At 41.4% G+C, this 14,015-nt stretch overlaps 1 protein-coding gene across 2 annotated transcripts in view; it reads left to right on the top strand.

The window, feature by feature from the left end:
* Positions 1 to 13,720, top strand: part of arhgap36 (Rho GTPase activating protein 36) — a 40,577-nt gene extending 26,857 nt beyond the window's left edge. For both annotated transcript variants that reach the window (XM_068713219.1, XM_068713220.1), the window contains exons 4-12: positions 6,182 to 6,495; positions 10,131 to 10,350; positions 10,535 to 10,590; positions 10,948 to 11,098; positions 11,269 to 11,417; positions 11,528 to 11,698; positions 12,183 to 12,271; positions 12,361 to 12,593; positions 12,760 to 13,720. In XM_068713219.1, the coding sequence (XP_068569320.1) occupies positions 6,182 to 6,495; positions 10,131 to 10,350; positions 10,535 to 10,590; positions 10,948 to 11,098; positions 11,269 to 11,417; positions 11,528 to 11,698; positions 12,183 to 12,271; positions 12,361 to 12,593; positions 12,760 to 13,073 (1,697 nt within the window). In that variant the 3' untranslated portion in view covers positions 13,074 to 13,720. The remainder of the gene's footprint in view (positions 1 to 6,181; positions 6,496 to 10,130; positions 10,351 to 10,534; positions 10,591 to 10,947; positions 11,099 to 11,268; positions 11,418 to 11,527; positions 11,699 to 12,182; positions 12,272 to 12,360; positions 12,594 to 12,759) is intronic.
* The last annotated feature ends 295 nt before the right edge of the window (positions 13,721 to 14,015 follow it).

Here is a 14,015-nt window from a genome sequence, read left to right as displayed (position 1 = left end):
GTAAATGGCGGCCATGGTATTGGTGATAGGAAATGTAAACGCAAGCCTCCAGCCACTTCAACTGCTTTCAGTTTGCCACATTTCCTGCCCTCTGCTTTCTTTAACTCCCCCCTCTCTCTCGCTAAGCCTCATCGGCCAATGTGACTCCAACCTCTCATAAAGAGATGTTCTCTATTCTCAGGTGATTATCGCAGCAGATACGAGCCAACACACACACACACACACACACACACACACACACACACACACACACACACACACACATTCCCAGGCTGTCTGCGCAGGTCTTTAAATCCTGCCTCCAGCCTCCTGCACAGGGGGACTTAGCCGAAGCTAACACTGCTAATCAAAACACAGAACATCGGGACCTGGCAGCGCTCCCTCTGGCTCCGCTGCCCCGATGCTACCGGGGTCCTGACTCTGTGTGGCCTTCAGGGGTCGGCAGGTAGCAGATTACATGAAACAGGATTATTATGGGGGGGGGGGGACTGTGGAGTTATTGAGAGAGTCAGACTGTTTTTCATCTAATTTGCCAGCGGGAATGACGGGAAGAGCAACAATGTTTGTTCTTTTCCTTGATTTGAGAGATTGCCGGTTCAACTACGCAATAACTTCTCTGTTGCAGAAAATCCCGGCGGATATTGGAGGAGAAAGCAAATATACAGATATATTTATACACACATATGAAGAGATATATGTATATTATAAACAAGAACCCATTTTTACTGTGATATTGTCCTTTTACTGCTGTATTTTATTTTACTTTTTATTCATTTTATGTCTTACATTTTACCTTAGTTTGTCGTTCTTTGAGCCTCACTGTTGAGCTTTCAAACTCAGTTTTTAAAGGTGCTATGAAGTTGTTATTATTATTATTATTATTATTATAAGGGAATGCCTGTAGTTAATAGATTTTCTGCAGTACTGAGTTACAAACGTGAGGATTTGGGAAAATCTTGGAATTCATGGATTTTCTGAATGTTGGTAGCAGAAAGGTTGAAATAAGCTCACAGAGAACAAAGTTTGTATGATGTGTTGTTTGACCACAAGTGTTTTATAGCTTGTTTCGATTGGCCACACTCGAAGGCATGAGTGAGAAGCAGCACAGAATGACTCCAGACGTTTTAAATTTGGGCAGAACGGTGCAAATTTTCAATCCGCCTCTCCCAGAATCCATTCATGGAGTTGCATTCTTTCTATATACAAAACGTGACGAATGATGAACAGGTTTCAGACCTAGCACTTTTGATTTGCGACTAATTGCTTCCAAACGAGGTAAACTACTGAAAGCAGGCAGTGGTGCAGCAGCTCGGACGCAGAGCTTCAGTGTCGGTTACTGCAGATGGAATGAGTGCCGAGGAGTTTGTTTGAACTGCATGGGTTATTGTTGCAGGTCGAGAGCCTGAGTGAAACAAACTAGACACGGTCGGACGACACGCAGTAGACGATGGCCTGAAGGACAAAGTGTTTGAGAAACGCAGCGACCGCGACGTTGTGGGCAGATGAACCGATGTTGTATAGAGTGAGAGATAGAGTGGTTAAAGAAACACAGGACTTTCATCCAGGAGACTTCTGTTTGTGTCATCATGTGTTAAAGCTGCATTCTCTTTAGTGTCCACCAGGGGGCGACTCCTCTAGTTGTATAGAAGTCTAGTCTAAAATGACTCTACTTCTCTCTTGATTTATTCCCTCAGTAAACATTGTAAACATGAGTTTATGGTCTCAATCTCTAGTTTACAGTCTTCTTCAATACAGCATGATGTTCATTTAGTACATTATGGTCCATTTAGAGTCAAACAGACCAAACGGCCAAAAGCCGAACTCGATGGCCACAAACCAATGGGTGACGTCGCGCCTCCTTCCCCTTTGTTCTATATTGTCTACGTTTTGAAAATACACTACGGATGTAACGAGCGTATATTGAAACGCCGTCAATGATGAGAACGAAACTGACGCTAGATGTGTACGCTGAGGGTCACAGTTTAAAGCTTAGCCTTTGAAAAAGAAAAGATATATTTGAGTGTTTCTCTTCACTTGTTGGCCCTCAACCCTGCTTTTTCAGACATACTTTTTAAGGAAAAGGTGAAGCTGCTAGGCTTCCTATATGATTGCTTCTGTGTTGATGCATGTTTCACTGGGGTTTACACAGAGGACATCCTGTGTTAAATAAACAGGTTTTTTACATTCACTATGCTCAATTCCCCCGGAGGAGCGATATTATCATCCATCCATGCAGCTGCTGGCCTGGTGACGGAGAAGTAGTAGCAGAGTACTGAACACCCTTCTAAATATATCTCCTTCAGTCTTCCAGGAACAGACAATGACCCGAGGACCAGAAACACTAAAGAATGAAAGCAGTGAAATTGCCGAACAATAAGCCTTTCTCCAGACACACACATCTGTTTTCCTGTCTGGGTTTTAGTGTTTGTTTTACTTTTAACCCAGAAGGGTCTCATCAGGGAAATGCTAACTGTTGTAATTTATTACTGCTACCATGTATCATTTCTGTGATGTGTTGTAAAGGGAATCCCTCCTCTGTTACTCTCAATTTATTAATTTTTCCACCCTTTGTAAAGCCGTCTGAGGCAAGTTTGTGATTACGTGATATACAAAAAACATTGAATACACAATTAATCATGCCGAGTAGGGCCAGGATTTCAGAAATAAAGATGTAATGAGTCCAAATTCCGCCACACTGCACGACCCGTATGTTACCCAAAACCTGTGTTTACAAAAGGGGGTGAAAGATTATCAGATGACGTCAAAAACATAACTGATTACATCACTAAATACTGTAGATATTTATTATACTTATTACACTTTTTTTTTTTTACTGTTGTCAGAAATATAATTCAGTTATAGAAATAAAAAAACAAAGTTGGATAAGTCCCTAATTTTTATTTTAAAATAACTTATTTTTAAAATGTTTGGTCAACGTACAGTCAATTCAGAAATATATATATATATATATATATATATATATATATATATATATATATATACACAAACAAATAAATAAATACATTATTTTTTAATTTTGTAAATTTAACACAACAACTTAACTAGTTATATCGCCTACGTATATTTATATGTATGTGTATACATGCCGTAAACTTATTTCTTCAGTCATTAGTGTTTGAGGCGCATTACCTGATGTGTAGTCAGATGTATGTGTGTTTAAACATACTCAAATTTATATGTTCGTATTCATATACATATTATCAAACTAAACCAAAAGGTTTTCGGTTTACTGTCGTGTAAGATTCTGGAACCACAGAATGTCTGACACCACTGCTAGAAAAACAAATCCAATTAAAATCCTTAAAACAACTGAGTGGGATTTTCAACTCCTTCTTATGTTGATTTTAAAAAACCCAATTCCCAGAAACGTGCAGACTTTTTATCTTTCTTATAACCCCGTGAAGCCGAGGACGTCTCAATGTCTAAATGTCCCGTTAGCTAGGCTGACTGACTCTGTGAAGTGTTGTCCAAGACTTCCAAGCTGCCTCTGGCCTGCTATTAATTCCTCAAGTGTTTACTTGAACACCTAACGCCGCTGTAGAAGTCCCGCTGGATGCCAGAAAATGTGGCCTAATGACAGGAGGCTGAGGAACAGCCAACAGACGTCAACGGCGTAAGGAATAAGCACGAGCTTACTGTTTAAACACGGCCGTAAAGCACAGTGCGTAAGACACATTAGCATCTTATTAGATGGATGACATTTTCTTGTTGGCAGGGGGACGTTGAGTTTGTATGAAATGTACCAGGTTACTCAGGGTGACGTGTATAAAAAAAACAACCTTTCAAGACGGTGTTCATCCTGCTGAAGCGTGCTCAAGCTTCTTAACAAGCAACAAGAGGATTACTGTTAAATATATGCACAAACTGTTCGATACCGCTGTTCATGTCCCCAAGTTTGATTGAGACAGTGATATTTTGGCGTCCGCTCAATGTTGGCAGGATGCATCAGTCGTTGGACAGCGGCGTGCATTAACTGGACAATCTGGGTTCAAGACCACAAACTGGCAAACATCCTCCTTTTGATGAATTGTCATTTGTTCTCTAGCTGACATCGCTAAGGCGGTAGGCAAGAGAACAGCAAGGCCATGTTTGTAGTGTACTGTTGCTGGATGTAATACTGTATTTAAAATGTTGGACATCTGCAATCTGTGGTTTTGCAGAATTGCCCAATATCAACGACAGTTGGGCTGTTTGGCAAAACGTTTTCACCAGTGCGATTCAAGGCAGCATCTTATGATTTTGACCTACCGCGTAGCTTTGACAGACATTTTTAACTATTGTGATTTTGTAAGCAAATGTACATCACACTCGTATCAAAATGTTTACTTTGTGTGTCAGAAGTTTTATTACACAACCATTTTCTAATCTTTGTTTTTATTTTTCCTTTTCTTTGTTAGTTTGTCCAAAACGTTGAGAATTGAGTCAGCCGTGTGCAAACTTTTGCAGATGATGTGATGTTTTTTCTTGCACAAAAACATAGAAATGCCTCGATAAATAGATGGCTAGATAAACATAATTTTTCCTTTTATATCTAATTAACTCTCTTAATTAGAATTGTTGCTTTGCCGCTCTTTAATCCAAGCCATTGTTTTGGTTGGTGTTGCCCTGAACTCACCTCTCTTAACTGGATTTTGTGCCAGATCAGAGTGTGTGCTCAACTGTTGTGGTCATGTGACATTTAGCAGCAGTAAGCCAGTATCAGTCTGAGTGTGATGTCTGGTCTGTGGCCCTGGCCGCTCTAACAGGATTACCTGTTCATCCCCCTATTACCTGCTCTCTCCATCCACTCTGTCTATTCTTATACCGCCCCTCTACTTGAACTCCAAGCTCTCCTGTGAGGACTGAAGTAACGAGCTGTGGTGCATTATGTCAAAGGCTGCAACAACCCTGACGTGAGTCACAAATAATTGATACAAATTGTTCTTTTTTTTTAATAGTTTTCACTTCACTAGTTATTTCTTTGTGAACAAAAAGAGTCCCCCCCCCCCACCCCCTGAAGTTGAAAGTTAAATAATCTTCCTGTTTGGAGTTCAGATGTGATCAGCCGAAAGGAATGTCTTCTCTAAATAAAACTCAGGACTCCCAGTTCTCCAAACGGCTGATTTACAACATCAATGTGTTCAGACGAGATTCATTTACCTGCAAAAAGATTCTGACCACTTTTCTAAAAACTTTGAAATCTTTGCTCGGTTGTTAAATGTCCACTTAAAGACCTACTTCAAGTGAGGAAAGAAGAACAAGTTTGCTTTTCATTGACAGATGTGAGGTTTTCTCCCATGACCTAACACCAGACATAATATTTAACAATTGATATGTTTTGTTAAAACCGACATCTTTCCCATCTGTTTGTTTAGTTATCTGGCAACCACCACCATGCACAGTTATGAGTTTTTAATAACACCAAATAAATGGAATAATCTATGAGGGATTTAGAGTTTACATCAGGCACAAGTACTTAATTGTAGCTCTCTGGACTGTCACATGAAGCCAGAATTATGCCCTGTTAACTCCTTCATACTGGTAACTGAAATACTTAACAATATTGTTGTTTATTTAAAAACATTTCTTGATAATTCACCGTGTGCTTTTGAATTTGTAAGTATCGTATTGCAGGAATTGGAATCGGATTCCAGGAGCAGCTCTCATGTTTTCATGACCAGTTGCTCTTCCTTGTTTTCTCTCTTTCTGCTGATGATGCTGTTCTTTAGGTTGAAGTAAAGCATAGTGTTTGTTACCTTGACTGTGAGGATCCTGCTGATTGTCTCTTTTGAACTCTGTATCTAAGTACTCTGTGTGAGAGCTGATGCAGCTCAGAACGCCTGAACAACTTCTGTGGTTGAGAAGCAGGTTTAGATCAAATATGTTATGGAGTTAAATCCTATCAAAGCTACATGTAGCGCTACTTTTGGCCACTTCAGAACATAGTTAATACAAAGTTGTTACAGTGAACGTGTTGACAAATAGTTAGCTATTTATGAACCCATTTTGACCTGATAAACCTGATGAATGCTAGTCTTTATCTTGAAATCTTTCTGTAAAACCAACACATTATTCCGTCCTCTCTTACTTTTATCACTTCAGAATCGCTCCTCCAGTTACCAACATCCCTGACAAGAAAACATGTCTTGTCTTTTCTTTTTCCTATCCTCCCCTCCATCAGAATCCGCCCCCAAGGCGTTCGGCATCCCCCTCTCGCAGGTCATCGCCAACGACCGGGCCTACAAGCTGCGGCAGGACGCCCTGAAGGAGAGCCGACGAGACTGTCTGGACCTGGAGGCCAGCGTCCTGCGCTTCAGGGCCGAGAAGAGGCAGTTCTTCAACGGGAACAAGCCGCCGATTGGCTCCTCCTCCGTCACGGGAGGAGGTCCCGGCTCACCGTCCGCCAACTCTGTAGCGCCAGCGCCCGTTACCGAGACCCAGAACAAACCGCTGTCGCCCACATTTCTGGACAACACAGGGCGAGGACAGAGGAGGGTGAGACGGCTGATAAGGCCTTTTTATCTTAAGGAAGCTTTTCTATTTGTACAAAGAGTTTTAAGAACTCTAGAGTTAACTTCACTTTCTCAATCCATCAAGAAGTGTGGAAAAAAAGGACAAAATGAAGGCAGTAAATCTGTGAATTTGTTCATAAAAATCTCTCCATAAACAGTATAATCCAACTTAAATATAGTAGTATAGTGTTTGTAGAAGTGTGTAGTGTTATCTTCACAGCTCAGATTCTTCCTTTTGTTTCCACAGTGGTGTGTGTGTGTTAGTATGAAGAAACGCGGTGTTGTTGCTGTGGGTGTTTTCATGTGTGTCTTGTCACACCCTGCAATCCTCTCGACGCCGATCTGGAAGCCCGTCGTTACGTTAAGCCCGTAAAGAGTATCATTACAGCTGCGCAGCACGGCAATCGAACCTGAACCGGCCATCAAATGCAGCTCGTACCACGGGTCGCTGAAGTAAACACTGCAGACACGGTGCTGCAGAACTGACAATGTGGCTCGTTTAAAGAGCTGCAGCTCATTATTCATTATCGACCGTACATAAAAAGAACTGTTTGTTTTCAACCAACGGATATTTTACTTAAGTAAAAGAAGCCTACCATATCAAAATATACTTGAAGTATTACTATCATTATGCCAAATTTCAAAATAATATAGATTATTGAATTATTATTAATCTTTTAATGTGTCCATTACTTTAATGTTGTGGCTGTACGTTCACAAATGGGACCTTAATCTATAATAATACTTTATAATGTATTTAATTATTATATTTTGTATTAATAATCAGCAAAGTAACTATACATCATACTTGTTAATGACAACAAACACATTATAAACTTTTTAAAAGTAGAGATATGGCAGAAAAAAAAACGAACACATATTCCCTGTAAGTAAAGCTTTGAGTATAAATATTTGTATTAATACACATTCCTCTACAGTGATTATTCATAGAACAGAGGTGGTTTAGATGGCGAGAAAGGTTATGTGTTTCTCATCCTTCTCAACCTAAATGGGACTCTGACTCACCCTCTTACAGCTGTCTGGACTGTAGCAGCTCACTGTTTACATATCTGACCACACACACACACACACACACACACACACACACACACACACACACACACACACACTCACACTTACTTAACAGATTTGGCTGGAGATCTTCATGCTGTCAGTTGAGGCAGCAGTAATGTGGTGGCTGCGTCGTGTCCCCTGCAGAGACAGACGGTATACACTGAGAGAGTAAAGGTTGAAATTAATGGCTGGAACAAGATGGATGGAGGACATTTTTAATTATTTTTAGTGGTGGGCAACGATTACAATTTGTACTCACAATTAATCGCATTGTTATGAGCAAAGTTCAATAATTAATTCAAAAGTAGTGTATTGTGCACTTTTATTTTAAAAGTACTGCTATATGAACAAAAGTGCAACAACATTTGGTTTGAAACACTTTAAACAGATCAGGTTATTTTTAACAGCAGTATTCTTTACACAGTAGCAGTTATATTTCTTCACTATCTGTGCTCAGTGTGTGACTTTATTTAAACGTTCCACTGCTGTGCAACATGAATAAAATGTTCCACGCACGTTTCATCAAAATGTCTGTCTTCTGTTTTCATGACAGTCAGAGCATGTGAACGCAGCTCCCACTGTTCATCAATATGATGCACGATAATAATGCGTTAACTTGCCCAGCACTAATTATTATATTATTTTTTCTCTCTCTACACTCAGATTAGAGCAATGAAGGAAGTCAAAGTCAACACTACTTATTAATCGTGAGCCGGTATAAAATGCTCTGCAACTGCACCCCCACTTTTACTGCCGCAACATTACTCTGGAAACGCGGCTGCAACATCTATGTAGAATTATTATGATGTTTAGATATGAAAAGTATTGAATTATGTTACTTTTGTAACTGATTGTACCCCAAAAATAACTTGGCCTCCAAAGCACTTACCACACATACCAGAAATATGCAACTTGACTGTGTACTACTTAGTCATGTGTACTTCTACTTCAGAGGAAAACATTGTACATTGACCTGAAAGAGAAAATGTTAGTGGTACATTGCAGATTCAGATTTTAGATTTAGAATACGACACTCTGGATGCACTGCTACACAGATTGCCGTGTGCTTGTTTGTATAAATGTTGATAGACGTTCAATATATTGAGTGTCCAAATTGCACAAAATTCAACAAAGCACTCCCTTAGGTCTCGAGCAATACACCTACCAAGTGTGAAGGAGATCAGATAAACGGTCCTTGAGATATGTGAAGAACACACAGACATTTGCTTTATATTTAGAACTTTATTAAATAAGTTAAATAACGTAAGAACTCCATTGCTTCAAGAAGGTTTTATACAGTTTTAGAGGATTGAATTGATATCCTAATAATTCCTGAACTCTGGAGCTGTTTAAGTTCTCTGGACCGAACTGCTGTTGGAAATTCCTCTGACGCTTGACGTTCCTCCAGAAACTAATTTCTGCACGTCATAGACGAGTGATTTATATATTCTGTGGTATTCGTTTGTCAGCCTCTCGGACATTTGTTGGATGGCCTCTTCTTCTCCTGACATCCATCATAAAACGCTCTTTCCATTTTCTCCCGTCAGTGCTTCTCTCTGAGTGCGTCTTCTTATTATCTAGACTCTTTATCTTCATTTAAAGCTGCACTAATCAATATTCAAATTACTTTTTGTTGAACCCAGAAAGATGATTTTCAGTTGGAGAGCAAAACAGAATTAAAAGAAAATGATAATGTATCTGCTGCAGGTATAAACAGCTAGTGATAACATGTTAATAATATGTTGTGTGTGAAAAATGTGATGCAGCTTTTTAGTTTTCTGTAAACTTTTGTTGCTTGACGTCGTGTTTTCCAGCAAAATGCAACGAGACAAACACAAATATATCTATGACATAGATATATGACATTTTGAATCTTGAAATTGTGAATTAGTTTAAAGCCGAAAACGGAGAAAGTAAAAGTACCAATAACAGGATGTATAAGTACTCCATTACAAGTAAGTTATTCATGTAACAGCTTTAAATAAGTTTAATAAAAGTACCAAGTATTGTACTTAAAATGTACTTAGAGCATCAAAAGAAGAAGTACCTTTGCTGAAAATTATACATTTACATGATTAGATTATGAATACTGATGAATCAGTGGAGGTAGTTTTAACTATGTGAGACGGTAAAGTTCAATACTTTAGTATTCTGTTAATTTTTTTTAGTTTTTTTTTAAATATTGGATCATTTGTTCTCTTTCTCTGAGGATCAGTTACCTAATAACTCCAGCTGTCAAATAAATGAAGTGGAATAAAAACTACAAAAACTAATAAAAACTTTACCTGCTGAAATGTCGTGAAGTAGAAGTATAAAGTTGCTTAAAGTGGGAGTACTCAAGTAAACTATATATACTTCAAAATAGCACAGTTCAGTGCTCTCTCCCCTTATTCAACGGTTGAAAGTTGTTTTTCGTGCGTTTTCCTACAAACGTCCAGCAGCGCGTTTCAATTTCCGCCTGTTTCCTGCATGCGTCCTTTTTCAAAATAAACTTCCGTCTTCACAGGGAACTAAACCCCCCCCCCCCCCCCTCTTCTCTTGCAGGGCGGTCTGTCGGTGGACTCCATCTCCGACCTCGTAGAGAGTCAGTCCCGCCTGCTGGAGGCGCTGCAGCTCTCTCACCCGGCCGAGCTGGAGCTCATGAAGACGCCGGGCGGCAACGGCTCGTCGGAGGGGAAGACCCAGACCAAGCTCAGCCTCAACCCCATCTACAAACAGGTGCCCCGGGTCCTGGAGCGGTGCTGCAGTCACATCGAGACCTACGGTGAGACACTGAGCATCTCACTTGTGCCATTTGGCGTCCCCAAAACGCTTTTAACTCGAAGCTGCAAAAGTTCACTTTGGTTTTTATGTACATTCATTGACACATTGAAGTATTATCTTCCCTTTATAAATGTAGATGAGTGGAACTTTATGAGACTGTTCGGTGCACCATTTTGTGTCCCCAGGTCTTCAGACGGTGGGCATTTTCCGAGTTGGGAGCTCTAAGAAGAGAGTGAGACAAGTGAGGATGTTTTCTGTTCACCCATCATCCCATTCTATCATTCATGAACGATTATTTCCCTAAAACTTCCTTCCTCATACTTGGAAGCAATCACTTTTCTGATTATGTGACCAATAATAAGATTAAAGTGTGAGTCTTCCCTTGAGTCATGGCCCCGTGTTTCCCGTCAGAGTGGAAAATGAAAATGATCTTCAAGGGGAAAGCTGACGATGTGTGACATCCTGTTTTGGAGAATTTGTGTCCATCGGGGGAGAAAGTGACTCCTGTTTGACCTCCGTGTGTGTTTTTGTCTTTTCCTACATGTCTTTTTTTTTTTTTTTAATGTTTGGGTACGTTTGTCCTCTCGGTGCTCCTCAGCTGCTGGAGGACTTCGATAAGGGGGTGGACGTCCAGCTGGACGAGGAGCACAGCGTCCACGACGTGGCGGCGCTGCTCAAAGAGTTCCTCAGAGACATTCCTGATCCTCTGCTGCCCAGAGAGCTCTACCCCGCCTTCCTGCACGCCAACTGTGAGCACACGCACACACACACACACACACACACACACACACACACACACACACACACACACACACACACACACACACACACACACACACACACACACACACACACAGCGACTAAAGCAGCTGTAACACCTGTACGAATCCAGAGCTAAGTCCTCCTCCTCTCCCTGCAGTGCTGAGGGGAGCAGACCAGCTTCAGTACCTGCAGCGCCTCCTCTACCTGCTGCCTCCCTGTAACTGTGACACCTTGCTGCGCCTCCTCAGCCTGCTACACACCGTGCAGAGCTTCGCCCAGGACAGCGTGGGGACCAACGACGAGGAGGTACAGGCTTCACTTATTGTAATGTTGCGACTGCAGGTTTAGAGCCAAAAACAAATAACGTGGACCGAGATCGATTTGAACCTGATTTACAAACTGACCACCTCCTCCAGATCCCCGGGAACAAGATGACGGCGGCGAACCTGGCGGTGATCTTCGGGCCCAACCTGCTGCAGAAGGAAAGAGGAGGAGACCCGAGTCTTCACGCGATGGGGATCGAGGACAGCACGTCGATCATCAGCGTGACCCTGCTGCTCGTACAGAACCACAAGAGGCTCTTCATGGTACGCAGATGATGAAATGTTGTCTTTTTACTCGTGCGAGTATTAAAGGATCAGGATTATTGGTATGTTATCGTGCAGGTATTTGTTTCATGTGCTGAGACTTTGAGATATATGTCTCTTGACCTTAATTCAAAGGAGATTAATGACATTTTGGTGCTGAAAGTATTGAAAAAGTCAAGTTTTTACGTTCTGTATTTCTATACTTACTTACAAATATTTTTCTTTTTTTAGCCATTCCCTCAATAAAATGTTAAATGTTAATTGACGAAAAAAAAGAGGAAAAAACATGAATGAAAAGTTGGAAAAGCAAAGTTAAAAATTTAAATTTAAAAAATATAATACCTGAGATACTCGTTGCATCTTTTTGGATTTAATTAAAGTTTTGAAAACATTTATTCAGCTTTTTTTTTTTTCTTTTTTTTTAATGCACACAAATCATTTTCTCAAGATCCAATCAAAACGTTTGGTTTGTGTGACCCTCCAGGTGTCTGCGGAGCTGCAGCAGGAGGTCCTGATGAGTCTGATCCAGACGGACCCGGACATCATCGACTATCTGCTGCGTAGGAAACTCAGGTGACTCAAGTCAAAGAGTATTAAATCCAATGAGCTACTTTTGTTTTTCTACTGACGTTACAGTTTTACATTTCCGTCCCTTCATCCAGCGGCAGTCACCTGACGGTGGAGAGCAGCAGCAGCAGTGAGTCGGGGGGTCGTCGGGACACGGGGGCCTCTCTGGACTCCGTCGAGGCCTCCAGTGGGAGTTTGTCCCCGCTGGAGCTCCCGTCGCCGCTTTTCCCGCCGGACGGCAACGGCGGCGAGGGCAGCCTGACCAGCGAGGTCTTCCTCAACGTCCTCAAACTGAACCAGAACAGGAGGCGCCAGGAAACCAGATACGGTACGAAGTAGATATCAGTACTTTCCATTTCAATAAATTGTAGGTAAATATAATTGAACCGGATGAAGAATGTGGCCACGGCACCATCTAGTGGTGACGGACAGGAAGCTGTAGAGGCCGGAGCAGCATCCATCAATATTAACATGAAGTGTTACACATCCTGCAGGTGAGGCCCCTTCAGGTAAATCCATCCGCCACATGCGTCAGTTCCACTCCCACCACAACCTGCTCAGCCTGGCTCAGCCGTCCTTGACCTCCGCCCCCAGACTCAGCCAGGACCACGACGCCCAGGACCGCAGGGGCCCGCCGGTCCCCGCTCTGGGCTTCGCGCTGGGCGGCGACGGCAGCTGCTCCAGTCTGAGCGGCTCGACGGAGAGCAGCATCTGGGTGAGGCAGACGCCGCAGGAGGACGGCAAGCCGGCCTCCAACTTCTGGGACTTTTTCACCGGGAAAGGGTCGAGCTCAGAGACGATGGTATGATGAAGGGCGAGAAAAAGGGGAAGTGTGTGTGTGTGTGTGTGTGTGTGTGTGTGTGTGTGTGTGTGTTTTTTTTTGAGGTCAGAATTCCCCCCAAAAATGTGCCCAGTGTGCTGTTACATTAACAACAGACAACTGTTGATTTAAAACATAAAAGTGAAGTGTCTTTCTGCGATTTATAAACGAGGTCAAATTAGCTACAAACAGAATTTATTTCATTCTTGAATCCTAAAATTCCTACTTGAACTTTAAAGGGGGCACATATGGAATTTCCAATTTTTCAGGCGTCCCTTGAACGCAGCATGTGCATGAATGTGTGTGTATTTTTTTAAAGACTTTTTGGATTTGTGTCGGACATCAGCGCATGAAGAGGAAGAGAATAAATAATTCTGTTTATGAGATTAAAGGAAAGTGGATGCAGTAATCATTGAGATGTACATAATGTGTACATAATGTGTACACACACAACCCTGAATACATACAGTAGAACTGCATCACTGCATCCATACCAGACTCCCTCCTGGTTTCTGTTGTAACCTGCAATAAGCTGCATTAACTGTAAATATAATCCACAATACATCTATGGATCTTTGAAATATAACACCTGATGGCATCTCAGCAGAAAATAAACAAATATATTAAAGCCAGAACTTTTGTTTACCTGCGTTTTTGTTTGTGTTTCCTCTGCATTTATTTCAACGTGATTTACGTCGCTATATCTCAATATTTTACCAACTGATGGCCGTTTGATCTGTTTTTGACACTTCAGTGGATATTTCAGTGCATTTGTTGACTCTCAAAATCAACTTTTAATACCAGGAAGTCCTCAAACATCTGAGAAAGTGTTGAATATCTTTTATCATATAATAAAAGTTCTGTCTGTTATGTCCTGCTTATTCAGCCATTGCTTTGCTGTGTGTTCAGGAGCTCTGCAGTAAGTCATGG

This window comes from Cebidichthys violaceus, unplaced genomic scaffold (genome assembly GCF_023349555.1).
Source record: "Cebidichthys violaceus isolate CVI_PGR_0920_01 unplaced genomic scaffold, fCebVio1.0.p SCAF_19, whole genome shotgun sequence".
Lineage (NCBI taxonomy): Eukaryota > Metazoa > Chordata > Actinopteri > Perciformes > Stichaeidae > Cebidichthys > Cebidichthys violaceus.
The sequence above is the reverse complement of the archived record's forward strand: the minus strand, read 5'-3'. Positions and strand labels throughout refer to the sequence as shown.